We start from the raw sequence: 27986 nt of genomic DNA, 5'->3' as shown, positions 1-27986 counted from the left end.
GTTGCAGTAAGATCGTTGCATGGCACAACCAAGTGATCCGCAGATATATCCTAGCCTTGACTTTGTTTTCTGTGTAGCGGAGAACTGGCACATTGCCTTAACTCCAGATGCAGGAAAGCTTTCCTACTCTCCGTCCTTTTAACGGCACGTCATGCACAGATTACCCGGCTGGAGCTTCGGGCCCGGCAACCGTAGAGAGAGAGGGTGTGTTTGAGGTGGGAGACTGAGGTTAGAAATGGACCAATACGGTTTGTAGCAAATCTAATGAAATTGTCGAAATTAGCTTGTATGCAGGAAGCAGTACCAATGCAGTCATCACCGTAACGGAGGGGGTCATGGGCAACATTCATAGTGTAGAGTATATGGAGCATGAACTGTTAAAGGTCGTCGATGACGTTACTGCTGCCTATGCGATAGCTTTACGTTGGCTGCATGGATCATCGAATTCGTTTTGAGACGGTAGTCTCATTTACAGTTTTTCGATTCATGGGACCACAGTATCTTAATCGTTGATTCTCACAGTTTGCTTACCTCTACAAGACAGCGGGAAGAACTCATCCTGCATTATTTAGTTTGCAGGTTGTCGTTTCTGTTTTCTTTCACAGACATCGTATTGGAACCTCTGCATGCTGAGATACAGTAAATTGCCGTAATATCCTGATAATGGCCACGAGTTAGTTGCATTTACTTTGACGATTACATAATATGCAGTGGCTCTTCAAGGTATGCAGTGTGCTTGATTAGACTTCCGCAAACGGAACGATTAGGCAAGGACGCGGGCGGCGGTTGTTCACAAAGCATTTACAAGCTTTCAGAACAGGGTCATGGGGACCTGGTAGACAGTGACAGTTCCTTAATTACGACGAATGATAATTATCCTGATTTCCATTGCCGGTGTATTTCAAGACGGGGAAAATCACCAGAATATTACTTGCTTCGGCTACTCTTGACTGTCAAGAATCTGCAAATGATTAACTTTCCTTGAAGCTTTAATGAATGTTTGATTGGCATTTACAAGAAGTCATCCATACAGGACTCATACCGGGAAGTTTGGCGCTTCCAGTTCCATGTCAAAAACGTAAATAAACCACGGCTCACAGGTATGCGAACTGCTGCGATGCAGAACCATTGCAAACCCAGCAGCCTCCAATTCAAAAAAAAACAAAACAAAAAAAAAACGGCCCGCTGCAAACCACTGAAAATTCTGAAATACCTTTCATGAGTTTATATAAATCTGGGACATAAAATATTTTCAATTTTTTGTTCAGTTTATGTTTCTATTGCATTTTGTTTTACAATAGGCATATAACATTGGTGGTCCGAGTAGCTGATTACCAAAATCAAAAATATCCGACGGGATAGCATTGAGCAACCTGGACAGCGATTACAGCTTCCCCGTCTCTTTGTTGGGCACATCATTCATCGTTCATCATTCGGTCAGTGACAAAGCAGTTTCAGAAGCTTTTGGTTTCATGAATACCTCCACGACTTTTTTTTTCCAGAACCTTTATGTAAATGAGACCATCGGCCCTGACATACTGCCAGCATGCTGAGCAGCAATTTGGAAATAAATCAGAAGTTCTGCTCACTCGTTGGATTTATTTTATTCCTTAGCAAAACAAGTACAGACAACGAAGCATATTCCCATGTGTTTAAATCGATGGATAGTTTCTTGGCTTTAGGCCATTTCTATCGGTGTTAATTATTGCTTTAGTCTGTTTATAATTCACAGGTTAACAGACGAATTTGAAATCTCAAGAAGTTGACAAACATCAGCATTCAGCTTACAACATAGAACATGGATACTTAAATCATATTACAGCATTTCCGTCTACAATTCGGCCAGCAAAGCGAAAGGCGCAATTATAATTTTGGAGACCTTGCAGATCTTCACAGTCGTCGAAATCATCACCATCCCCTCCGATCTAGGGAGTTGGGTAGCAATCACAAAAGCAGGGCAACCAGTGTAATAGTTTCAGGATTGCTGCCCGTGCCACGAGCGAAGAAGCTTTTTTTTGAAATTCAACTACTGGTAACCAAGTATGAATTTGTGGCCATTTTTGAAATTTGGCTGAAGTATAGATGCCTTTGGGATCTCAACGTTCAAAGATATACGGTGTATTGGAAAGATGGTGTAATATACACAGGTGTTAGTGTGGCTCTGTGTATAAGAAATAATAATAAATAATTAGAAGGAATTACATAAAATTGGAAGGTGTAGAGTCTAAATGGGGTGATTTAAGAAACAGCAAGGGTAAACGGACCCTCATAGCAATTGTATACAGGCCTCCAAACAGCAGCCGGGATGTGGATTACAAGAAGGGCAATGCCATAACAATCGCTAAGGAATTTAACATGAATAGGACTGGAAAAACGAAGCCTGTACTGGACCTGAAGAGAAAGAATTGAGACAAAGTCGAAGGGATCGTTTTTCAGACTTGTTTTTGAGCCCACTAGGGGATCGGCTGTGCTGGATTGGGTGCTGTGCAATGATCGGAAAGAGATTAGAGAGGCTAAGTTTTAAGGAACCCTCAGGGAAAAGTGTTCACAATTTGAATCAGTTCAATCGAAGTTTGAGAAGGAGAAAATAAATTCCATTGTGTCAGTATTTCAATGGAATAAAGGAAATTTCAATGGCACGAGAGGGGAACTGACTAATGTTGACAAAACATGGATGTTAGGGGGAAAGACAGCAGAGCAGCAATGGCTGGAGGTTTTGCGGAAAAAGAGAAGTGCAAATCAGATATATGCAAAATAAGAATAAATTTCCGAACGGTAAAAGGACACTACCGTGGCTGAACAGTGAAGTCAGAGCCAATGTAAAAGCAAAAGAGAGGGCATACAAGGAAGCAAAAGCTAGTGGGAAGATAGAGGATTGGAACACTTTTAAACACTTGCAGAAGGAAACTAAGAAGGTCATTAGCAACGACAGGAGGAATTATGAAAGGAAACTTGCTACAGAAGATAGTAAAAACTTTTTTAAGTATGTAAACAGTAGAAGAGAGTTAGTGGTAGATATACGACCAATAGAAAATAACACTGGAGATATCGGAATGAGAGATGCAGAGATGGTAGAGGAACTGAATGCGTATTTTGCACGAGTCTTCACGATGGAAGACATCTTCAGTATTTGGGAGATTCAAGAGTGTCAGGGAAGTGAAGTATGAGCAGCGACAATTACAACTGAGAAGTTGGTCAGGAAGTTTAATGCTCTGAGGACGGATAAATAACCCGGACTTGATGGAATAAGCCCACGGGTTTTGAAGGAGGAAGCTGGAGAGATTGTGGAAGAATAATAAATCATCTTTCAAGAAATGACGGATTCTGACATTGTGCCGGAAGTGGGGATGATTGCAAATGTTAGTCCGCTATTTATGAAGGGTGGGAGTCAGTAGAATGGAAACTATAGACATATTGACCTTACATCAGTGTTTGTGAAGTTGTTGGAATCGATTGTTAGCGATGAGATTACGAAGTATCTGGAGGATCATAACAGGACAGGCCAAAGCCAGCATTGGTTTCCTGCAAGTAGAACCCTGCCTGACTAACCTACTTCAGAATATCCAGGAAATTACAAACAGGGTAGACAAAGGAGATGCAGTACATGTGGTACTCCAGGTGAGTCGGTCGTGAAGAATGCGAATGTAATGCTGACATTAATTTCTGGAGGTATAGAATATAAGAGCAGGGATGTGATGTTGAGGCTGTATAAGGCACTCGTGAGACCACACTTGGGGTATTGTGTGCGGTTTTGGGCCCCTTATTTTAGAAAGATATACTGATATTGGAGAAGGTTCGGAGAAGTTTAAAAAAATGTTTCCTGAACGAAAGGGTTACCGCATGGGGAACATCTGGGAGCTCTTGGTCTGTATTCCCTGAAGTACAGCAGATTGAGGGCATCTCATAGAAACATTCTGAATGTTAAAAGGCCTGAACAGATTATATATACAGCAAAGTTATTTCCAAGGGTAGGGGAGTCCCGGACAAGAGAACACGTATTTAGGACTGCTGGACGTCCGTTTCGAACAAAGATGTGGATAAATTACTTTAGTCAGAAGCTGGTAAATCTATGGATTTTGTTCCCATGAGCGGCCGTGCAGTAAACATTTTTGGGTGCCCTTGAAGCAGAGATAAATAAGTTCTTGATTAGCCTGACCATCAAACGGTATGGTGAGAAGACATTGGACAGGGATGACTGGAAGAGTTGGGTCAGCCCGTGATTGAATGGTGGAGCAGACTCGATGGGCTCAATGCACTACCTCTGCTCCTATATCTTATCGTCTTATGGAGCGAGCAGCCGGTAATTGCTATACTAACACTAGTACTGCCTACCGTTCTGATTATCTACCTGACCACCTCCGACCTGTAAACATCTAAACATAGCAATGCACGACAGCTGTTCACTTGAAGTTTCAGCTTCAAAACAAGGACTACATTAACAATTTATTTTTAAAAGTAATTCAAATAATTAATAATAATGGCTGCATCGTAACTTGGCAACCTTTAAGCATTCTTCAGAAAATGTCGTATATATGACTTAATATATCACTCCTAAAGACATTATCTATACCTCCAGGTTTAATTCCGTCATGTGCCCCTCACTTAGGACTGATCACTAATGCTCTCCATGACATCTTTAATTGCCGATGCCGCTCGCTAATGGTGGTTTGACGTAACGCTGTGCAGCTGGAGATCGGTGATTCTCTCTAATGTTTGCACAATTCTATACAGACGATCTTCTGACAATGTGCCAAAAACGTTAATGCAATATCTGTCAGTTAGAATGAGTTTTAGGAAGGAGATAAGCGGGGAGAAATGAGTTGATCATAGGATGTAGAAGAAAAATGTTATATTCTGTCGTGGTAGCCTCCAACCTGACGTCATGAACATCAATTTCTGGAACCGATTAAAGTGGACACCCCATCCCCTTTTCCAGTCCCACACTTCTCTCTATCTCACCTTATGTACGTTTCCGTCCATCGCCTCCCTCTTCTGCTGGTGCTCCTCCCCTTTTTTATTTCTTCAATGGCCTTCTGTCCTCCCCTATTAGATTCCCCCTTATGCAGCCTGGTTGCTCTTTCAGCAACCAACCTGTCACTCCACCATTCTACCCACAATACAAAAAGCAAAACTGCAAGCTAGTTGAGAACAACACATACAAAATGCTTCGTCAGTCCTGACGAAGGGTCTCGGCCTGAAACGTCGACAGTGCTTCTCCTTATAGATGCTGCCTGGCCTGCTGTGGTCCACCAGCATTTTGTGTGTGTTGCTTGAATTTCCAGCATCTGCAGATTTCCTCGTGTTTGCTCTAAGTAGTTGAGAACTTCTTTTAAGTTTCAGTTCTCTACCATGTCAAAGGTCCTGGCGTTATCACCAAGCTGAAATGAACTAAACGGTCCACATCAGATTTTGTTCCATATCGCCAGGCTACGATGAACTGAACGGTCCATATCATCAAGTACTGTTTCATATTAAATGTAAAGTTTTATAGACGTTCAGTCTGTTGTCAGGGTTAAACAGTTTGATTCTCTGCTGGAACGTGTGATGTCTTGTCCAATATTTTTAATGCGTAGCCATCTGTTGAAAAATAAACCTAATTAGACGTCAAAAGGTAATAGCTAGTGACATTGTTTAGATATATATATATAAGCAATATGTATTTCAAAAACTATTATATTGTTACATCAAGTCCGAAGAATCATGTTATTTTAACCATTGTTTAAAATAATTTACATCTTTCTTTTTAACCGAAATCAATGTCGTGATTTTCTTTTTGCTTTGGCGAATGAAGATATCTAACAAAGATTAACTCACTTTATTTCCTTCTGCTGAGTAGATCTCTCATAATGATATTTCAGTTTTTCAACAGTAAATTGATTGGCCTGTTTCTCATCCTGACTGGAGTTGCTTAGGTTCAGCTGCATCAGCGAAGGGTTTTTAGTCAGAGCAGAGAAGACACTCTCCAGACAATTGTCTGTAAGATGGTTAGATTGCAGCCTGTGTTGAAAGCAAACGAGAAGTCGTGAATTAAATGGTGAACACACACACACACACACACACACACACACACACACACACACACACACACACACACACACACACACACACAAATGTACTCATAACCCAAAAGCAGATGCATTCCCGCCCAGCAGAGATTCGGTATGCTTATGTAAATGCATGGGACATAAGAATTTCTTCAACTATGGGCTCTCATATAAATAAGGAGTGTTCAAATCTTCATTTAATCAACTTCATTGCTGTCTCAATATGGACAAACACAGGAACAATTAGCATACTTGGGATGATCTCCTCAAGGCCGGGAGCACCTAACTAGGGAAAGAAAAGTTTTGTATTTCCAGCTGAGAAAAAAATAGATCCGCGGTGAAAGCGGAGAAGGAAGGCAATAACTACAGTCACTTCTGTTTAGCTTTATCAGCACATCGTCCATCCCTTAACACAATAGATTGATCATATTTTCTCAGATTACTTACACTATTTTTCAGACTCTTGTGTCTAAGCTGCAATTTACAACTCTGCGTCTACCTTAACCATCCTCTCAACTCCACTGGCATCATTTGTCCTTTTCATTTACTACTTTTACATTTACACTTGGCATCCAGTTTTCAATAGTCTCCCAACTTTGAACATCTTTCTCTTTTAATTAGAATGATATGTGCTTTATAGATACATAAGTCCAGCTGAAACATTGTCGCCATGTCATGATGCGCTCTCCATTATTCCCGGTCGGTCATCCATCAACATACTTAGTCTTCATTCCCAGTCTCTACCAATAACTTTCCCTGCATAGATGTCGCCGGGACAACTGATTGTCGGCAGCGTGATTCCGCATAGTAGCTTTGGCAATCGCTAGTGTGCTGATGAATCAGTTAGACTCTTTTATAAGAGTTGATATGCTAAAAAAGAAACATAATTGAATGGCAGCCCTTCGTCTTGACGCTTGACATCATAAACAATTACTCACGCCAGTGTTTTTATTTTACTCTGTTTGAGAACGTCGAAGAGACGCTTCACTCCAGAATCTTGTAGCATATTCTGGTTCAATCTGAGCATTCAATATAATGCGAATAATTAATTGATCAGAGCACAGAAAACTCAGAACCATATTCCAATTTCTGCTTAGTTCCCACGTGACGTAGTAAAGATAATTCAAAATCAATCATACAAATATTGTTGTTAAATCAACGTTCCCTTTGAATTTAATTGGTGAAATAGCAATTCACTCCACTGTCCATGACGAACTTAGGCAGGGTAAAAACTTCTAAATTATTGACACAGATATAAATGAATGACTGCAATCCATTGTGGTTATCATATGACTGAATCTCAGCAACGATGGCATCGGCATTAGAACACCATTTAGTGGCCGACTTCCCATTTCAAAAAGAGAAGAACTTTTTCTGTCAAGAACGAACTCAAATCCACTCCGATAAGACAATGCAAGACTTAGTAAAATAAAATATGACAGTGTGTTGGACCATGAATTTTAAAGGGAAAAATACTTCAATAGGTATCTAAAACTTTCCAGACCTTATCAAATTAGACCATCCGCTGAACCTAAGTTAATCAGAAAAATATGTCTTCTGTATTTCTCATTTCGGTCCAGTGTGATTATTACATTCCACAGCATGGCCACTTTATGCTGATATGTGCTTTTTTTTTATCTTTGCAGTTTTTGGTACATTACCTGAGAATTACACATCTGGGCAGCAGATTTTCCAGTTTCTAAATTACCTCTGGTTGTGTAAAGCACGAACTGAGATCCAGCTCTTGAATCACTTCAGGGGAGATTAAAATTCTAGATAAAACAATGCAGTCGAGAGGTTTGAGACAAAATTGATTTAATTTAATGGTTGTAATGGGATTCAGCACTTCCTTCATTATTTCATTGTCTCCAAATTCAAGTAAGCTGTACAGTATGCATAGAAACATTCTTTGATTATGCTTCATGTCCATGTTCTTCAAGCGTCTGCTGACACTTTTTCTGAGCCATTCGGAGATACAGGAAGTAACTTCAGTAGGTAATTTCTGCAGATCCCTCTCTAGACGATCAGCTGACTTCCAAGAACACAGGCCGACAAGAAAAATTGAAAATATACTGAACCGCCCTGTAATGTCTACAGATATTTCATCGAGTATTCTTTTAAGTCGAGATATTGGAACATTTACATTAGTAAGTGCAGCAAGGAAGTCCCATAAAACGGAGAGCCTGAATTCGTAAATAACACTACCACTCTGTTTGTCTGGATCCTGGTACATAAACGCAGAGATAAACACGGGAGGACAAGAATCCAGACCCCTAAATGCATTGCCTTCAAATGAAAGTGTGTTTTGTCTAATTCCTTTGTCTGCCAGTTCACCAACTACAGTTAAACACTTACGATTTGTGCTACCGTCGTAACCACATATTGCGAGAAGGTGTGCAACGTAGTCAGAGAGCACTTGGGTATGGATTCCGATGGGGATTGTTGTCTGTTCTTCTCCTTGTGCCTGGAATGACTCCAGTGACGAGGCGAGGGTGACGCAAAACAGAGGGTCACTACACATATTCGACAATATGTCATTCTGCTCAATTAATTCCAAAATTCCATTTACATTCTGTTGATTGTGGAGATAATGCCAAAAATATTCTTTTGCTTTCTCAGAAGTGAATCCCTTAACTTGGAAATTTGAAGCTGCTGCTAAGTGATGGAGAAGTTCCAGTTTCCAGACTCGGGTTGTGATAAGCACTGAGCAACCTCTCAGAAATTCACCCTGTAGGAGGCAGTGTAGGATATCGCATACTAAATGTTTAGACTCTGTGTTCGCACACCTGTATCGTGGATCACTGTTTCTGCCAGTGTCAGAGAAAGCTAATGGTAGGTACAAATGATCCAAATCATCAAATATGAACAATAACTTCTTGGGTTCATTCCACAATTGGTTGATGACATTTTTTCTCTGATTTCTTTCATTATTTTTCTGACTCTGGTGTCTACGCAGCAGATTTCAAACCTATGTTTAGCTTAACCATCTCCTCAACTCCACGAGCGTCATCTGTCCCTTTTCATTTACTATTACTATGTTTACACTTGCCATCCAGTTTTCAACATTCTCCCAATTCTAAGCATCTTCCTCTTTTAATTAGAACGATCTGCGCTTTATCGGTAATGATACATAAGTCCAACTGTAATATTTCAGCCCTCCCATGCGCTGTCTCCATTGTTTCTCATCGATCCTCCGTCAACACACTTTATCTTCATGCACGGTCTCTACCAATATCTTTCCCTGCATCGATGTCGCCTGGCCATCTGATTTTTATAAGCTTGATTGTGCATTATCACTTATACAATTGCTTGTATGATAATGAATTGGACTCTTTTACAGGAGCTGATACGTTAAAGAGAAAACTAATTGAATGACAGCTCTTCGTCTTGACGCTTGACAGCATAAACAATTACTCACGTCAGTGTTTTCACTTTACTCCTGTTCAGAACATCGAAGAGGCGCTTCATTCCAGAATCTTGTAGATTATTCTGATTCAATCTGAGTATTCAATACAAACACATATAATTAATTAATCCAGACACAGAAAACTCAGAACTATATTCCATTAAGTGATTCTGCTTATTTCCCATATGATGTTGTAAGGGTAACTCAAAATCAATCATACAACTATTACTATTCAAAGTTCCCCTTGAGTCTAATTGCTGAACTTGAAATTCACTCCACTGTCCATGAAGAACTTAGGCAGGGTACAACCTTCAAAATTATTGACACAGATATACGTGAATGACTGCACTCCATCCGGGTTAACATATTACTGATTCTCAGCAAATTCTGGCATCGGCATTAGACCACAATTTCGTGGCCGATTTCCCATTTCAGGAAGAGAAGAACATTCTCTGCCAAGCACGAATGAACTAAGCCACACTCTAAATCCACTCTGCCATACTTCAAGTAGCAATGATTAATGAAATGGATCTCCCTAATTGGTATTGTGCTAGTCCGTGAGGTAATCCGTTGCAAGACAAAATGTTTGGCGTTTAACATAAAATGCACTTGAGTTAATCGCTAAGATGATGCAAGTGTAATTAAAATAAAATACGAGAAGCGTATTTTCTTGGACCATGCATATATAATTTTTAAGGGAAAAATACTTCAATGGTAATGCAAAACTTTCGATACCTTATCGAATCAGACTACCCGATGAACCTAAGTCAATGAGGAAACTATTTTATTGTTTATTTAGCTCCAGATAGATTCCTACACAACCCATCATGACCACTTTATGCTGATATGCGTATACTTTTTTCTTTACGTTTGCCGGTATTTCATACATTACCTGAGAATTACACATCTGGGCAGCAGTTGTTCCAGTTTCCAAATTTCCTCTGGTTGTGCAAAGCACGAACTGAGGTCCAGTTCTTGAATCACTTCAAGAGAGTTTAAAGTTCTGGATAAAACAATGTAGTCGGGAGATTTCAGACGAAGCTGATTTAATTTAATGCTTGTAATGGTATTCAGCACTTCCGTCACTATGTCATTGTCTCCAAATTCAAGTAAGGAGTACAATATGCTTAAAAACATTTTTTGAGTATGCTTTGTATCCATGTCCGTCAAGCGTCTGCTGACACTTTGTGTGAGCCATTCGGAGATACAGGAAGTAACTTCAGTAGGGAATGTCTGCAGTTCCTTCTCTAAGCGATCAGTTGACTTCCGGGAAGACAGGCCGACAAGAAAAATTGAAAATGTACTGAATCTCCCTGTAACGTCTGTAGATCTTTCATCGATTATCCGTTTCAGTCGAGATGTTGGAGCATTTAGGACATTGGTGAGTGCAGCAAGGAAGTCTCGTAAAACGGAGTGCCTGAATTCGTAAATAATACCACCACTCTGTTTGTCTGGATCCTGGTACATAAACGCAGAGATAAACATGGGAGGACAAGAATCCAGAACCCTTAATGAGTCGCCTTCAAACGAAAGAGTGTTTTGCCTAATTCCCTTCTCAGCCAGTTCACCAACTACAATTAAACACTTCCGATTTATGTCACTGCTGTAACCACATTTTGCGAGAAGGTGTGTGACGTAGTCAGAGAGCACCTTGGTATGGCTTACGATAGGGATTGTTATCTGTCCTCCTTGTGCCTGGCAAGATACTAGTGACGAGGCGAGGGTGACGCAAAATAAAGGGTTTCTACACATATTCCACAATATTTCATTCTGCTCAATTAATTCCACAATTTGATTTGCATTCTGTCGATTGCAGAGATAACGGCAAAAATATTCTTTTGCTTTCTTAGTAGTGAATCCCAGAACCTGGAAATTTGAATCTGCTGTTACGTGATCGAGAAGTTCTAGATTCCAAACTCGGGTTGTGATCAGCACAGAGCAACCTCTTAGAAATTCTCCCTGCAGGAGACAGCGTACGATATCGCATACTAAATGTTCAGACTCTGTGTCGGTACATCTGTATCGTGGATTGCTGTTTCTACCAGCGTCAGGGAGAGTTAATGGTAGATACAATTGATCTAAATCATCAAATATAAACAATAACTTCTTGGGTTCATTCCACAGATGATCCAAATAATTTTCCATATAAGGATATACGTCAAGTGTCAGTCTATTTAAAGTTATGAGTCCTTTCATTGCTTTTAGGTTCTGAATTTTGAAATGAAGGACAAAACTGAACTCTTCATGTTTCATTCCTGTCGCCCAGTCATAGATTAACTTCTGAATCAGGGTAGTTTTCCCAGTTCCTGCAGGCCCACAGACGACGCTGATCGTCGACCTATCGGAATCTCTGTTGCTTGGTCTGAATAATTCAGGGTTCTCAACTTTTCCAGTAGGTTCATTACTTTCTCTTGTTACATTTGCATGCTCATGTTGTATCACGGTAATCGTTGGCTCAGTGTACATGTCAGAAATTAAACGTGGCTTGAGCAAGTTTAGTTTCCTGCTCTGACTTCTGAGATTGCATCTGTGTCGATGTTTCACATCTGGAATAACGAATAAACATAAACAGTTTCTATCCTTCTTCATGGTCTAAATAAAGGCTGTTTAGAGACTGACAAAAGTAATAATAATAATAATAATTATCCCTGATTTTGATATGCAGTACCACTATCAATTAAAATTGTTTAAAATGGTTCTTCATGACATATCTATTGAAATTAAAATTATAATTAAAATTGATTTATTGGTGGCATGAAACCTTTGAATTAAACAATACCCCAAAGACTACTCGTTCACCCAGTAATTCAACATACCACAGGCTCTCTTTCCCTAATTAAGAGGAAAATACGTGCCCCCGTTACACAGCAAGAGGGGAGACATAACAAACAACTCGATGATTTACGATGTTAACAGTCATTGACAGAAGAAGCAGCCAGCATTTCCTCAGAGTCGTTACATGGTCACAATGCAGCGTGAGCTCCAATTAGTGAGCAAGTGCTGAAAATCTAATCACAATAACTGTAATTTTCTAAATCATCGACGAGTTCATACCAACATTGAATGCATTCGTCCCTTTCATAAGCAGTTCTGAAATAATTATTTCTGTGAATCTTATTTCTAATTGACTGGCCTTTTTTTCTAAATGAGCCACTGAGGTTTTGATTTGATCATTATATTCAAGCATAGTTACTTTAATCAACTACTTGTAAAATTCACTGTTTGAAATCTAATAGGTTTTGTAAGTTCCAACATGTTTGTTATTCTATTGGCCAAACTATTGTTTAATGAAGTTGAACACAACAGATTTGTATCGGTACAAATATAATTTTCCCTCAGTACCTTACCTCTCTCGATGTCCTGCGTCAGCAACTTCATCAAATACTGCGGGTTTATTTGCGTTTCGGAAAGTACATTCCAAAACATTCTACAGTTCACAGTATCTCCGCCAAGTATTGATTCCAAAGTGTATTGCGAGGCATTTCTTCTTTGATTATTTCTGATCAATGTTCTGATTTTCTGAGAAGGTAAAGATGATGATTTAAAAAACTTCACGTCATTAACCTTTTCTGCGGCAATATTAGCAATGTAACACATGTAAATTTTTGTAAATGCCTGTTAAAAATGGATCGTTTCTAATTTAGATGATAAATTGAAACCACAGTAATGTCAACATACGATGTTTATTGAGATAATTTCAAATGACTCCAAGTACATTTAAATAATCAGTTGAAAGGGAAAGGTTCTGTTTATAGATGAAGAACCCTTGGTAATTAGACACATATTCCTGTCATTTAAATGAATATGATATAATGTAGAGTCAGGATCAAAACATTTTGGATTTGGAGCCAAATCCTGCAGAAATGCAGCTGATATAGTCGTGAACAATTCAGTATCACATATTCACAAAGCCGACGGAGGGTATAACGTAACGTTGATATCAAAGTCGAATGTCCCCAGACGTCATCTCCACATCCAAATCTGGTTCTGAATCCGAGTGCTCTGGGAGCAGAAGGAAACGGCCTGCCCGAGGTTTAGCAGATTGTGCATGTGCCCGGATGTAAGGGGAGAGGGCTTGATTTACTGTTATTGCTACGTTGCGTATCATGTTCTGTTTAGTTCTGCCCTGTGATGTCCGGCCAGGCATTGCGACAATGCAATGCTGGCTCATAATTCCCCGTAAGGTAAAGTTCCATAGCTTTCAATATCTCCAACAGGATCCTACAAACAAGCACATCTGAACGTCACCACACTCGCCTCCTTTTACACACACACACACACACACACACACACACACACACACACACACACACACACACACACACACACAATGCTTTACGGCGGGATCGATTCGCATGTGACTCCCTTGTCCACCCGTTCATCTCCACCGAACTCCCTCCCGGCCCTTATCCTCGCACACGTGACAAGTGGCACTCTTGCCCCTCCAACTTGCCGTCACTATCATTCAGTGCTCAAACAGTTCCTCCAAGTGAAGCGACCAATCATTTGGATCATCTACTGTAAAAAGTGTTCACCGTATAGCTCCTGCATATCGATGAGACCCTCTCCTGGGATACTCCTTCATCGAGCACCTTCATCCATCTCGAAAAGCGAAATGTCCCAGTGGCCACCTAGTTCAATTTTACTTCCTACTCCCATTCAATCATATCAGCCCATGGCCTTCTGTACTGCAAGGGTAAGGCCACACTCAAACGTATATTCAATTTGGGTAGGCTCCAAACTGATGGCATGAACATCGGTTTTTCTGTTAATTACTCCCCTTCTCTCCTTGATCATGCCTTATTCCTGTTTCATCTCCCGCCTTCTGTTTTTACCTGCCCACCACCTCTATCTGGTGCTGCTCCACTCTCCATTTCTTCCATGGTCTACTGTTCTCAACTATCAGATCCCATTTGCTACCTCCTGATGTGTTCCTCCATGTGTGTGTTTCGAATAATTTCCAGCATCCGCGAATTTTCTCAACTTCATGCGATGGAATGTGTGGTGAAATTTATGGCCTGCCCCCAGCATATCCTCAGGTTTGGTAGTTGTTTTAGACAACCCTCTCATTTTACTGAATGCTTCGATGTTCAGGCGATAAATAATCGAGAGTCTATCATGATGTCCATTACAAGGATTGCCGAGCTCCCTCTTTCGCAGGAAATGGCGCATTCCTGACACACTGGACATGTAGCTTCAGCCAGAGAGGGTCTCAATTTCCAGGGAAGTTGAATTTGTCATAGAATTTCGGAGAAGGCAAACGGAAGAAGTGCATACTCCATGGTAAACTCATTGTGGTGCCTCGATGTGACTGTCTTGAGGTACTCTCGTTCTTTCAACCAGAAGCATCAACTAATTAATGCCAAGCACACTACTTACAGCGTCAGTTATTCGACATGTTCCTGACTGCAGTGTACAGAACATGACAGGCAGACTGCAAGCCTCACCTATGTATACTGTGCCATGATTAGAAACAGCCCACTCTGATTCATTTCATATCATTGCTGTGGAATACAAGCAAGCTGTCTTGAAAAACCCACCAGGGCAATACCTGCAGCACCAGGGAATACCACACCTAACCAAGGCTGCACGACCATCAAGAGTGCTTATCGTTGCGATCATCTGGCTGTCCACATTCTATCAGGTGGAGTCTAAAGAGCAAGGCACCAAGAATGCCCGCTTCAAGTTTCAACTTCAAACCAAGGATCACCATTTTTATGCTATAGGAGTAATACGGAAAGTGTTAATGCCATATTGTTGATTGGGCAAAATGTATCCGGACTTCACAAAACGTTATGCATTTGCTTTGATATAACACGCCAAAATACATTATCCATACCTCAAGGTTGATTTCTGACATCCGCCATTTACTGATGAGCGACTCACTAATGTGCTCTACGTCATCTTCAATTGCCGATTTCAATTGTTCATAGCAGCTTTCCGTAACTCTGGACAGTTGGAGATCGGTGGATCGCGCCAATTGTCGTGTAACTTCATAAGGACCATCTTCTGTCAATGTGCCAAAAAGACATATTAATGCAATGTCTGCCAATGATCTTACTCTGAATTAATTGCTATTATAAATTGAGGCTTGTCAACGTTTTGGGTCCTCACTCCATTTCAATCAATCTGCTTTCCCAACCAAGTGGAAAACCTGCTTCTTCTTTTCCCCATCTTAATCCATTCATTGTTTCGTCATCCACTGACTAATCTCTCTATTTTATCAGTAGGACGTTAGCTTTTTAATCACCGGATATTTTCTCTAAAGTGGAAACTGCTTTGAGTTCTAATCTTAACCTTTTTTAAAAAAATTTCCATGACGTACAAGACACATTTGATTACTCCTTGGTTTGCTGATGTTTTTTTATGCTTTTAGCATTTCCCCATCTTACCTATAATATTGAGGGATCAGATTCTTTCATTTATTAGCTTATATTTTGTACATGTTTCTCCCTGCTCAATTCTATTTGAAGGAAAAATGTTTTGCGGTCAGCACCCCATATTCTAGATCGGCTTCCCACTAATATCTGGAGGCAATAATAAAGAGCGGGAAGCCGATGCAGAAGGCACAATAATTGCATTTTATCCCTTTGCACACATGCATATGCTTCAAGCTTTTTCAGCAATACAGCCGAACTTAGGGCAAATTTGTCATTACCGCTGAGAAGCTTCCCAGGCACGAGAATTGTATTTCCCAATCTTATACTGGTTAAGACAAGATCAAGTGAATGAATGTGTGTGAATTTTTTTTAAATCTATCTTGCTATCTTGGAATCACAAGCACGTTTTAAGTACAATAGAAAGTGTTTGACAAGAGCAGGCTATTCTGCCCAACAAAGCTTGCCAAATTTGTATTCACACAGCACATTGAAATATCTATAGATTTTCGTTTCTAAGTCCCTAAAGTACTACTCTCAACATCACAACTAGGTAGAATTTTTCCATATGTCTTTTAACCACTGTGTAAAGAAATGCTTTCTGATGTTACTTTCACTGTGTGTTGCGTCTGCGAAGCTGAGCCGGGCGGCGCCGTAGAAGTCCATAGCGGGGGTATTATAATTCTGCCGCCAGCGTTGAATGGCGAAATCCGTCAGGACCCTGGGGTCTTGTGGAAACTGTGTGGTGATTTCTTTTGAAATTAAAATCCTTTAACATCTTTGGACTATTTTTACTGTGCCCATGGTCTGTTTTTTTTATCAATTATGCTATTGTTTGCACTGTTTTAACAATATGTTGTAATTTTGTGGTTTTGTGCAGGTCTTGTAGCTTTAGTTTTTGGTCTTGTTTTGACTGGTACATTTGGAGCTCCTAAGACAGTAGCGCAATGTTAATACGCAGCAGCATCTCCGGACTCTGGATTGGGGATAGTCAAACGTTATGTGGATTTTCTGGGTTAGTCTGTTTTCTCAGATGCTTTTGTGATATCATTCTGGAGGAACGTTGTCTCATTTTTTTAACTGCATTGTTTTTGTGGTTTCTAAATGACAATAAACTGAATCTGAATCTGAATCTGAAATGTCTCCTTAACTAATCTCCACCTGTAGCCCTGTTTCCAGTTGATGGGTTAATTTTTAAATAACTGCTGGCATCCACTTTAATATACCCTGAAGGAATTTGAACACGCCTATCATGTCTCCAATTATTCTACGTATACTTTGGCTAAAACGATTTAGTTATTTCACTGCTCAAACTCTGCAGACTTGGAAGGAGTTTTGTCGTCCTCTTTGAACTGCTCAGTGCATTCAGATCCCTCACAAAATACGGATACCAAAACTGTGCACAATATTCAAGGGATGGCCTCACAAGCGTATTATACTGCTTAAAGACGATATCTCTGGATTTGAAGTCCACTGAGTGCATTACATAGCGCAAAATTTTATTACCTTTGCGAATCACTTTTGTACGTTGTCTAGATGCTGATTGTGATGTTTGTACATTCACCTTTGTATATTCAGATCTAATATTCCTGCTTCCTTTCTGTAATGCCTAACATTTACTTACATTAAATTTCCGCTGCCATTTATCTGTCCACATCTCAATTTTGTTTGAGTCTATCTGCATTGATACTGCTGCCTGAATGTTATCAATCCGGCCCCCTACGTTTGAGTCTTCTGTAGACTTTACTAGTTTACTCGTTATGTGCTTATTTAAATCTCTAACGCAAACCGAATACAGCAGCCACACCAAAACAGAACCCTGCGAAACTGCACTTTAATAATCTTCTAGGTCTGAAAACGATCCCCTCATTAAAACTCGTTGTACTGTGTCTTTCGCTAATTCTCCACCCATTCGCACATCTTACTATCAATCCCAAAGTTCTGAAATGTGATTATCAACTCCTGTGGGTTACCTTGTCTAAGGGCTTTTAAAAGTAAAACTGAATTATATATACTTCTTAATTGATATTATAGACTTCAGTTGACTCTTCAGAGAACTCCAGCATATTACTAAACCCTCATTTCCCCTCTCTGAACCCATGCTGGCTTTTGAAACATGCCTGTTCTGTTCAACTGATTTTCCAACTCATTCGTTACTCATGTTTCCACTATATTACCTACGGATAGCGCCTCATAAAGTTTTCACCACTAACGCAATGATCTTTCTGAAAAGCTGTGTTTGGATTATGGTTAGAGAGAACAAGTGCTTTGGAATGTGAGCCATCCAATCAGGGGAGCAGGGATGTTATCAGTGTGCCTGACACCGGTGTTAAATGGGGTATTTGTTTGTCGGGAGATAGAGAGGGAACACACCGCAGAGAACCAGTGGTAGGATTGGACCGGGTGGGGATCGTTATTCAATGGAGTAATCTGCGTAAGTCTGCTGAGGATCAGTGAATATGGCTGTTAGCAGAGTTGAGCTCCGACTTGTGCACATTTGTCTGTTTAATTATAATGTGCCCATGATGTGTTTCCGTTACTTTATTTCCTTTACTGTCCCTTCAGTTAAGTTAACATTTATAAATATAATTCCTGTAATTGTGTGCAGTGTGACAGCTATTATTTCTTGGCTCCAAGTTTTAACAGGGTAGCAAATTACACAGCATTCGTTCAAACCGGAGTTGTGTGGTAGAGACGTCCCAATCTCATGAATTTGGCAGGACTGGATTGTGTATTCTCCAGAAATAGGGAGCCCAAGGAAACCAGGGTCTCATTGCGGGGAATTGTCTGGGAAAGGTTTAATTGGAAATTGTGTGATTGTCCTGAGCATTGATCTAGTAGGTTGTGTACTTAAGTCGGTGTTAAACTATTGTCGGATAAAGTGATTATGATACGTGGCTATGGATGCCGCAGAAGTTGACCAGTCGTGCAAACCTCCGGGATAACCAGTAACCAATGTGTGTGTATTAAAAGCGGCAAACCCTTGCAGCCCCAATGAATTGTTTATTCGGACTCTGAATACCAGTAAAATATTGGGAACAGATGCCATCATGGAATGGAGCAAAAGAGCTCTACGTAGAGACAGAAAAAGCGCTCTTGCAAAGGTAGCTCGACGAAGTGACACCGTGAAACGGATCATTCTGAAAATGAGGACCCTCCGATTGGAGCTAAACGGGCATCTGCTTCAACAATAAAACTAACAGAATCCCTGAGCCTATCAAAATAAACCCAACAAGTTTAAACAGAAAGCACGAGGAAACAACATTACGAAGAGCGAATTGCTCGAGAAAAAACACACTCAGCTCTTAAACCATTAATAACTGTTGTTAAGGACCAAGTAACCAATTCGGGTGCTCTCAGAGCCTCAGAGCCCAAAGCTTCGATGCCCTGCAGTAGTCAATACTGGACCCCCTCCCGATAGAAGGCACCTGATGGCCCAGGAAGACTTGAGATGCAGGGCGGACCCGAGAGACCTGGGGTACTTGAGAGGGAGACGTCAGCAACTCGGGAGGCAGGGAGACATTGGGATCCAGAGAGGCTGAGTGAACTGGGAACCCCAAAAGACCCAGAGTCCTGGGAGTACCGAGAGACAGAGAGACAGGAGAATCTGTGTTTGTGACATTGTCTGCGGAGCGAGACAAAGGAGTGGTATGATATGGGTGCTCAATGAGTGAACTGGTGAGGGGTGAGAATTCTGAGATGGTATCACTCCTTACCTCTCTGGACAATCAATGGCCAAGTGCCAATTTTGAGAGATCTAGTTATCATAGAATGTTCTCGGGGTTAACGCCTCCGAAGGGGAAGGGGATTATGAGCCATTGGCGGAATCGACCTCTCAGATGTTGGATGACTGGCAGTGCACTGATAACGTGAAAAACAAACAGCTACTGGGAGGGAGTCTGAGAGATCCGGCTGCTGATGTAGAGAGATCTTTGAAGACACGGGACCCTTTGGCTTCTTGCGTGAGCCACATGAAAATATTAGAAAATGTTTTTGGGTGCAACGACAAGCCTAATGGAGCTTATGACAGGATCTATGACACAGTTACTGAGCATGCTTCGATTCGAGAAGGTGAGGACTGTGCCTTATCTCCCTTAGGGTGATCTCCAGACCAAATGGATCACCCAGACATCGCTAGACAAGATCAGAACGTTGAGATAGGTAAACAAGAAAAAAACGAAATCGACATTTTGGGCAGTTGGTCCACTGCTACAACTGCAAACGTATTATCTGATGTATGGCTGTGAAGCGAGTTTGCCCGTTGCTCTCTATTTTGGGACTGGAGGCGAAGATATTACATAGAACACTAATATGAAATATGTATCTAATATAAGAAGGAAGTTGCAAAGTCTTACAAACTAGGCGAGTTTTCGGCTACTTAGCGAAATCAATGAAATAAGAGGAGGTATGTTCAAAAGGTTGTGTTCTCCCAACTGATGCCTGGTGAATGTGTCTCTATAAAGAATCTGGGGCTACCTAGGAAGCCTATGCTGGATGACCGCTGGGCTGCTATATCCTATGTAATGGAGAGTCAGATGTGAAACATACCCATTTTCCAACTGACACCAGAGGGTGGGAATGGACCTGACAACTTTCTGACAACCCGAACCACTTTCTAACTCTGGGGCAAGAGGAGCTTTTTGACCTAGAGCCTTACCTGGACCCTCCACCTCATAAGAGGAGTCTACGGCGACATGAAATAACTGACTGACAATCAGCGGAAAGGGCTGGACGGAAGAGAAGCACTGAATTTCATACAGACCCAGAGGATGAGCAAATGGGGTTGTGGTATATGCTGCATTTTGCAAACTCCCCAATCACTGAAGCAGATATCTCCAGTTCTGCTCATGCTGAGGCGGGTGGAAGGGGCCGAACTAGCAACAGGTAGGGAGGTTTGTAGTTAGACAAAGACGGGTGGATGGACTCTCATGTAACTGGACATGTTGCCGAGCCCGGCCATGCGAAAAGGTAACCTGAGTTATCAAGAAGCATGAGTAATGTCAGGAAGGGTCCTCCCCATTCAGACAAGAAAGAGCCCAAGTAGTGTCTGAAATTGAAAAATTAAATAATTGAGTAAGAATGTCTACTTCCAGATAGGCTTGGCTATGTCACTTCAGTGGAAACAGAGTGGAGAAACTGTCCCCTTGGTGAGATACATCACTGCCATTTACACCTGCATCTGAGGTCCTGGTGTCATAACATTTCTGTAAGAACGTACATTATTCAGGAAGGGGTGATAATTTCTCTTAAAGACAAGGGGGGCATTACTATTTTTAATGGGAGACAGTGTAAAGTTTTCACTGCTAGCAGAATGATAGTTGTGCAGAAGCACTGTTTGGGGTATGATTCAAGCTAATGGATGCTTTGATATGCGAGCCATCCAGTCGGGTGAGAGGTATTTTTTATCTGTGTGCCAGATACGGGTGTGAACTGTAGCCTTTGTTCAGCGGGAGATGATGAGGGAAGGCGTTGGAGAGAATCGGTGGTAATGTTCAAGCTAGTGGGGACCGTGATTCAATGGAACAAGCTGTAGAAATCTGCTGAGGAACGGTGAATATAACATTCAGAAGAGTAGAGCACCAACTTGTGTGCAATTAACTGTTTATTTATAATTGGCCCATTCTTTCCAATCTCACAGATTTGATGGGACGGGAGTTCGTATTCCCTGGAGGGACACCGCCCTAGGAAAGTATACTGTCATACAATACACGTTAAGTAATCGTATGCAGTGTGTTGCCTGTTATTTCCCGGCACCTAGTTGCAACTAGTTGCTCTTTTGGAAGAGGACAGCAAGGCTTTGAGAGGAAGTGCGGCGGCGGCCATTTTCAAATTGTCCAATTGCGTCTCAGATCGGAGTTCTGAGAGGCGGGACTGCGCAGACGCGTGAGGAGGCCTGGGAAGGAGGGAAGATATAAGAAGAACGCAGCCTTAAGAAGCGGGCAGCTTCGTTTGCCGGGAGCAGAGTGTAGGGCTTGGGCTCAGTGGGCTTAGGCGGAAGAGGGCCCAGTAGACTTATCTTTTAGTTCTTGTTATTTTCAGTTACTTGGGAAGTATGAGTGTGAGGGCAGCTTGTTGTTCTCGGTGACGGATGTGGGAGGTCCTGGAGTCTCCGAGCCTCCCGGACGTCCACATCTGCGGCAGGTGCACCGAATTGCAGCTCCTGAGGGACCGGGTTAAGGAAATGGAGCTGCAGCTCGATGACCTTCGCCTGGTCAGGGAGAGTGAGTTGAGTGAGTTACAGGCAGATGGTCACTCCGGGACCACGGGAGGCAGATAGGTGGGTTACGGTCAGGAAAGGGAAGAGGCAGGTACTAGAGAATACACCAGTGGCTGTACCCCTTGACAAGAAGTACTCATGTTTGAGTAATGTTGGAGGGGGGGGGGGGACAGCCTACCTGGTGGAAGTGACAGTGGCCGGGCCTCCGGCAAAAAGGACGGCCCGGTAGCTCAGAAGGTTAGGGATAGAAGAAAGGGGACCATAGTAATAGGCGACTCGATAGTCAGGGGTTCAGACAGGCAGTTCTGTGGAGGTGATCGAGAGTCCCAGATGGTAATTTGCCTCCCTGGTAACTGGGTTCGGGACGTTTCTGATCGCGTCCAAGATATCCTGAAGTGGGAGGGTGAGGAGCCAGAGGTCGTGGTACATGTAGGTACCAATGACATAGGTAGGAAAGGGGAAGAGGTCCTGAAACGAGAGTATAGGGAGTTAGGAAGGCAGTTAAGAAGAAGGACCGCAAAGGTAGTAATCTCGGGATTACTGCCTGTGCCACACAACAGTGAGAGTAGGAATAGAATTCGGTGGAGGATGAATGCGTGGATGTGGGATTGGAGCATGGGGCAGGGATTCAAGTTTCTGGATCATTGGGACCTCTTCTAGGGCAGGCGTGACCTGTTCAAGAAGGACGGGTTACACTTGAATCCTGGGGGACCAATATCCTAGCGGGGATGTTTGCTAGGGCTACAGTGCAGACTTTAAACTAGTGAGATGGGGGGGGGGGCGGGAATCAATTTGAGGAAACTATGGGAGAGGAGGTTAGTTCACCAGTAAAGCAAGTAAATAGACAGTGTGTGAGGGAGGAAAGGCAGGTGATGGAGAAGGGATGCGCTCAGCCCGAAGATCCGAAGATGTAGTGGAGAAGAAAGAAAAGGATAATAAATTTGAATGCATTGTTAGGGATGAAAAGAGAGGAGGAGGTGGAGAGTATCTTAAATGTATCTATTTTAATGCTTGGAGCATTTTAAGAAAGGTGGATGAGCTTAAAGCGTGGATTGATACCTGGAATTATGATGTTGTAGCTAATAGTGAAACATAGTTGCAGGAAGGGTGTGATTGGCAACTAAATATTCCTGGATTTAGTTGCTTCAGGTGTGATAGAGTAGGAGAGGCCAGAGGAGGAGGTGTTGCATTGCTTGTCCGAGAAAATCTTATGGCGGTGCTTTCGAAGGATAGATTAGAGAGCTCCTCTAGGGAGACTATTTGGGTGGAATTGAGGAATGGGAAGGGTGTAGTAACACTGATAGGAGTGTATTATAGGCCACCTAATGGGGAGCGTGAGTTGCACGAGCAAATGTGTAAGGAGATAGCAGGTATTTGTAGTAAACACAAGGTGGTTATTGTGGGATTTTAATTTTCCACACGTAGACTGGGAAGGTCATTCTGTAAAAGGGCTGGATGGTTTAGAGTTTGTGAAATGTGCGCAGGATAGTTTTTTGCAACAATACATAGAAGTACCGACTAGAGATGGGGCAGTGTTGGATCTCCTGTTAGGGAATGCTGATAGGTCAGCTGACAGATGTATGTGTTGGGGAGCACTTCGGGTCCAGTGATCACAATAGCATTAGCTTCAATATAATTATGGAGAGGGACAGGACAGGACATAGAGTTGAGATTTTTGATTGGAGAAAGGCAAACTTTGAGGAGATGCGAAGGGATTTAGAGAGAGTGGATTGTGTCAAGTTGTTTTATGGGAAGGATGTAATAGAGAAATGGAGGTCATTTAAGGGTGAAATTATGAGGGTACAGAATCTTTATGTTCTTGTTAGGTTGAAAGGAAAGGTTAAAGGTTTGAAAGCACCATGGTTTTCAAGGGATATTAGAAATTTGGTTCGGAAAACGAGGGATGTCTACAATAGATATAGGCAGCATGGAGTAAAGGAATTGCTCGAGGAATATAGAGAATGTAAAATGAATCTTAAGAAAGAGATTAGAAAAGCTAAAGGAAGATACGAGGATGGTTTGGCAAATAAGGTGAAAGTAAATCCGAAAGGTTTCTACAGTTATATTAAAGGCAAGAGGATAGTGAGGGATAAAATTGGCCCCTTAGAGAATCAGAGTGGTCAGCTATGTGTGGAGCCGAGGGAGATGGGAGAGATTTTGAACGATTTCTTCTCTTCGGTATTCACTAAGGAGGATATTGAATTGTGTAAGGTGTGGGAAACAAATAAGGAAGTAATGGAACCTATGACAATTAAAGAGGTGGAAGTACTGGCGCTTTTAAGAAATTTAAAAGTGGATAAATATCCGGATCCTGACAGGCTATTCCTCAGGACCTTGAGGAACGTTTGTGTAGAAATAGCAGGAGCCCTGACGGAGATCTTTAAGATGTCATTAGAAACGGGGATTGTGCTGGAGGATTGGCGTATTGCTCATGTGGTTCCATTGTTTAAAAAGGATTCTAGAAGTGAGCCTAGCAATTATAGACCTGTCAGTTTCACATCAGTGGTGGGTAAATTAATGGAAAGTATTCTTAGAGATAGTATTAATAATTACCTGGATAGACAGGAGCTGATTAGGAGTAGCCAGCATGGATTTGTGCGTGGAAGGTCATGTTTGACAAACCTTATTGAATTTTTTGAAGAAGTTACGAGGAATGTTGATGAGGGTAAGGCAGTGGAAGTAGTCTATATGGACTTCAGCAAAGCCTTTGACAAAGTTCCACATGGAAGGTTAATTAAGAAGGTTCAGTCGTTAGGTATTAATGCTGGAGTAATAAAATGGATTCAACAGTGGCTGGATGGGAGATGCCAAAGAGTAGTGGTGGATAATTGTTTATCGGGATGGAGGCCGGTGACAAGGGGGGTGCCTCACGGATCTGTTTTGGGCCCAATGTTGTTTGTAATATGCATAAATGATCTGGATGATGGGGTGGTAAATTGGATTAGTAAGTATGCCGATGATACTAAGATAGGAGGTGTTGTGGATAATGAGGTGGGTTTTCAAAGCTTGCAGGGAGATTTATGCCGGTTAGAAGAATGGGCTGAACATTGGCAGATGGAATTTAATGCTGAGAAGTGTGAGGTTCTACATTTTGGCAGGAATAATCCGAATAGAACATACAGGGTAAATGGTAGGGCATTGAGGAATGCAGTGGAACAGAGAGATCTAGGAATAACTGTGCATAGTTCCCTGATGGTGGAGTCTCATGTAGATAGGGTGGTGAAGAAGGCTTTTGGAATGCTGGCCTTTATAAATCAAAGCATTGAGTCCAGAAGTTGGGATGTAATGTTAAAATTGTACAAGGCATTGGTAAGGCCAAATTTGGAATATTGAATGCAGTTCTGGTCACCGAATTATAGGAAAGATATCAATAAATTAGAGAGAGTGCAGAGACGATTTACTAGGATGTTACCTGCGTTTCAGCACTTAAGTTACAGAGAAAGGTTGAACAAGTTAGGTCTCTTTTCATTGGAGCGTAGAAGGTTGAGGGGGGATTTGATCGAGGTATTTAAAATTTTGAGAGGGATAGATAGAGTTGACGTGAATAGGCTGTTTCCATTGAGAGTAGGGGAGATTCAAACGAGAGGAAATGATTTGAGTGTTAGGGGGCAGAAGTTTAAGGGAAAAACGAGGGGGTATTTCTTTACTCAGAAAGTGATAGCTGTGTGGAATGAGCTTCTTGTAGAAGTAGTAGAGGCCGGTTCAGTTGTGTCATTTAAGGTAAAATTGGATAGGTATATGGACAGGAAAGGACTGGAGGGTTATGGGCTGAGTGCGGGTAGGTGGGACTAGATGAGATTAAGAGTTTGGCACGGACTAGGAGGGCCGAGATGGCCTGTTTCCGTGCTGTGATTGTTATATGGTTATATGGTTATAACTGTGGCCTCTGGTTCTGGACTCCCTCTAACATCGGGTTAGTTAATTGTAACTAGCTAATTACACAGCATTCACACTTAACCTGGTTTGGATTGGAATGACATCCCAATCTCACAGATTTGGCATGACAGGAGCTTGTATTCCCTAGAGGTACACCGCCCGAAAAAAATATACTATCACACGATACACGTTAAAATTACTAGTCTCTAATTACCAGGGTCAGTGAGGTCACCCTTCTTATACACTGAAATAATGTTAGCCCACTGCCAGTCCTTACAGGATTTAACATTCTTCACTGACTTTAAAAAAAACATGTTGTAGGTTTGTATAGATAATCACAAACATTTTTAAGCACCATTGGATATCTGTTTTCTGTCTCTGGAGATTTATTACATTTCAGGCTTTTCAGCTTCACCAGGTACTCACTTTCTAAGATCTCTAAGTCACTTTACCGAATCTTATCTTCCCCTGCACTTACTGGCAAACTGTTATGATTTTGCAGCTGAATACATTATCAAAATTAGAAAGTAAGAGTATCCATTATGAAACTTTTTGCATAATTTAATACCCTATTACTATTGCAATACAATTAACTTCCTCCTTGACTATTAAAGAATTTACTATTAAAGTATTGAAAAATATCCTTGGGTCAATCGTAACATAATGAGTAATATCATTCTCAATCTGTCCATTGGCTATTTTGATTTCCATCTTGACAATAGCTGTCATAGTTTCATATTCCCTTTGGTTAACGCCAGTACTATTTTATCTCTTTTCTTCATGTAGCTCTCTTTTCATCAATTGTTTTATCTACATCTTTATTCTTCCATGAGGTTGATCTATTGATTTTACTGCTTCTCCCGATCTTCGGAATAAACATTTCCTGCAGTTCATGTATCACCACTTAAAATCGATCCCATTTTTCTACAACTGACTCAAGGTCAAGCAGTTACCTCCAGTTTACCTTCCGAAATTATTAGCACATCTGTGCAAAATTTGCCTTTCTGAAATCAATGCAATATTTTCAGTTTTTACTGATAGATTTGTCAAAAATAGTTCAAAACCAAACATGATATGGTCGCTTTTTCCTATAGGGTCAATATCTTCTTTATTGATCATTCTGTCCTGATAGTTACAGGACATCAATCTAATCGAACCTTCCCTCTTGTTGGTGCATTAATACGCTGGTTAAAGCAACAATCATTTAATAACAGAATGAAGTCACTTCCCTGCAATCCATTAGCCCTTGACTTCTACGCTGAATATTTGGGTAAGAAAATACTACAGAACTATAACGCAATCTTCAGAACTTGATTGTCTAATATTCTGATCGAGTTTGGTAAAATCCTGTTCAGCATTAAGGGGTCTAAAACAGACACTGAACATTATTCCTTTATTCTTCATGCTGTCAGTTCTCACCCAGATATCTTTCACTAAGTCTAGATTCTTCTGCTATGATATGCAGCCTCATGTTTAAATTCTCACTTACGCACATGGCTACGCCGCCACCTTTACGATCTTGCCTATCTTTCCAAGTACAGTATATCTTTAATGCTATTTTCATTGCAATACTTTGAAGTGATCATCAGCACTTATTATTCTTTGTGGAAGAAACGATTCATTTAATTGGTGCAGAGTACATCACACTCACCATCTACAGATTTCTCCGTAGTAACTTTGCCTATTGATTTGTCCGGAGGTACTGGTGGCCTGACGTATTCTTCAAAGCCGGTGTTTTTTATAGCAACTTTTTTCACGTTCTCACCAGAACCTTTATGATGGACATGAAAAGGTCAGATTAACTGCAATATCTGTACTGAAATGGAAGTATTTTTTTGAAATAATATCAGAACCATTGGCGGGACCGGAGGTCATATTCCCTGGATTTACACCGCCCTACGAAAGCATACTATCATCCGATAAGCTTACTGGTCTGTCGTTAACAGCGTCAGTGTGGTCACCCTTCTTATACACTGAGATAATGTTAGCCCACTTCCAGTTCTTACAGGATTCACCATTATTCACTGACTTTTTGAAAAGAAAAACATGTCGTAGGTTTCTATATA

The 27986-nt window shown here is 41.3% G+C and overlaps 1 protein-coding gene across 1 annotated transcript in view; it reads right to left on the bottom strand.

Annotated features, from left to right (window-relative positions):
- Positions 1–3439: 3439 nt before the first annotated feature.
- Positions 3440–27986, bottom strand: part of LOC132389262 (uncharacterized) — a 43160-nt gene continuing 18613 nt past the window's right edge. Inside the window, exons 10-16 of the mRNA XM_059961756.1 lie at positions 27572–27691; positions 15290–15459; positions 12798–12969; positions 10343–11996; positions 9463–9543; positions 5815–5997; positions 3440–5577 (exon numbers count right to left, since the gene is read on the bottom strand). Coding sequence (XP_059817739.1) covers positions 5496–5577; positions 5815–5997; positions 9463–9543; positions 10343–11996; positions 12798–12969; positions 15290–15459; positions 27572–27691 — 2462 coding nt within the window. The 3' untranslated portion in view covers positions 3440–5495. The remainder of the gene's footprint in view (positions 5578–5814; positions 5998–9462; positions 9544–10342; positions 11997–12797; positions 12970–15289; positions 15460–27571; positions 27692–27986) is intronic.

This window comes from Hypanus sabinus, unplaced genomic scaffold, assembly GCF_030144855.1.
Source record: "Hypanus sabinus isolate sHypSab1 unplaced genomic scaffold, sHypSab1.hap1 scaffold_52, whole genome shotgun sequence".
In the NCBI taxonomy this organism is placed as follows: domain Eukaryota; kingdom Metazoa; phylum Chordata; class Chondrichthyes; order Myliobatiformes; family Dasyatidae; genus Hypanus; species Hypanus sabinus.
The sequence above is the reverse complement of the archived record's forward strand: the minus strand, read 5'-3'. Positions and strand labels throughout refer to the sequence as shown.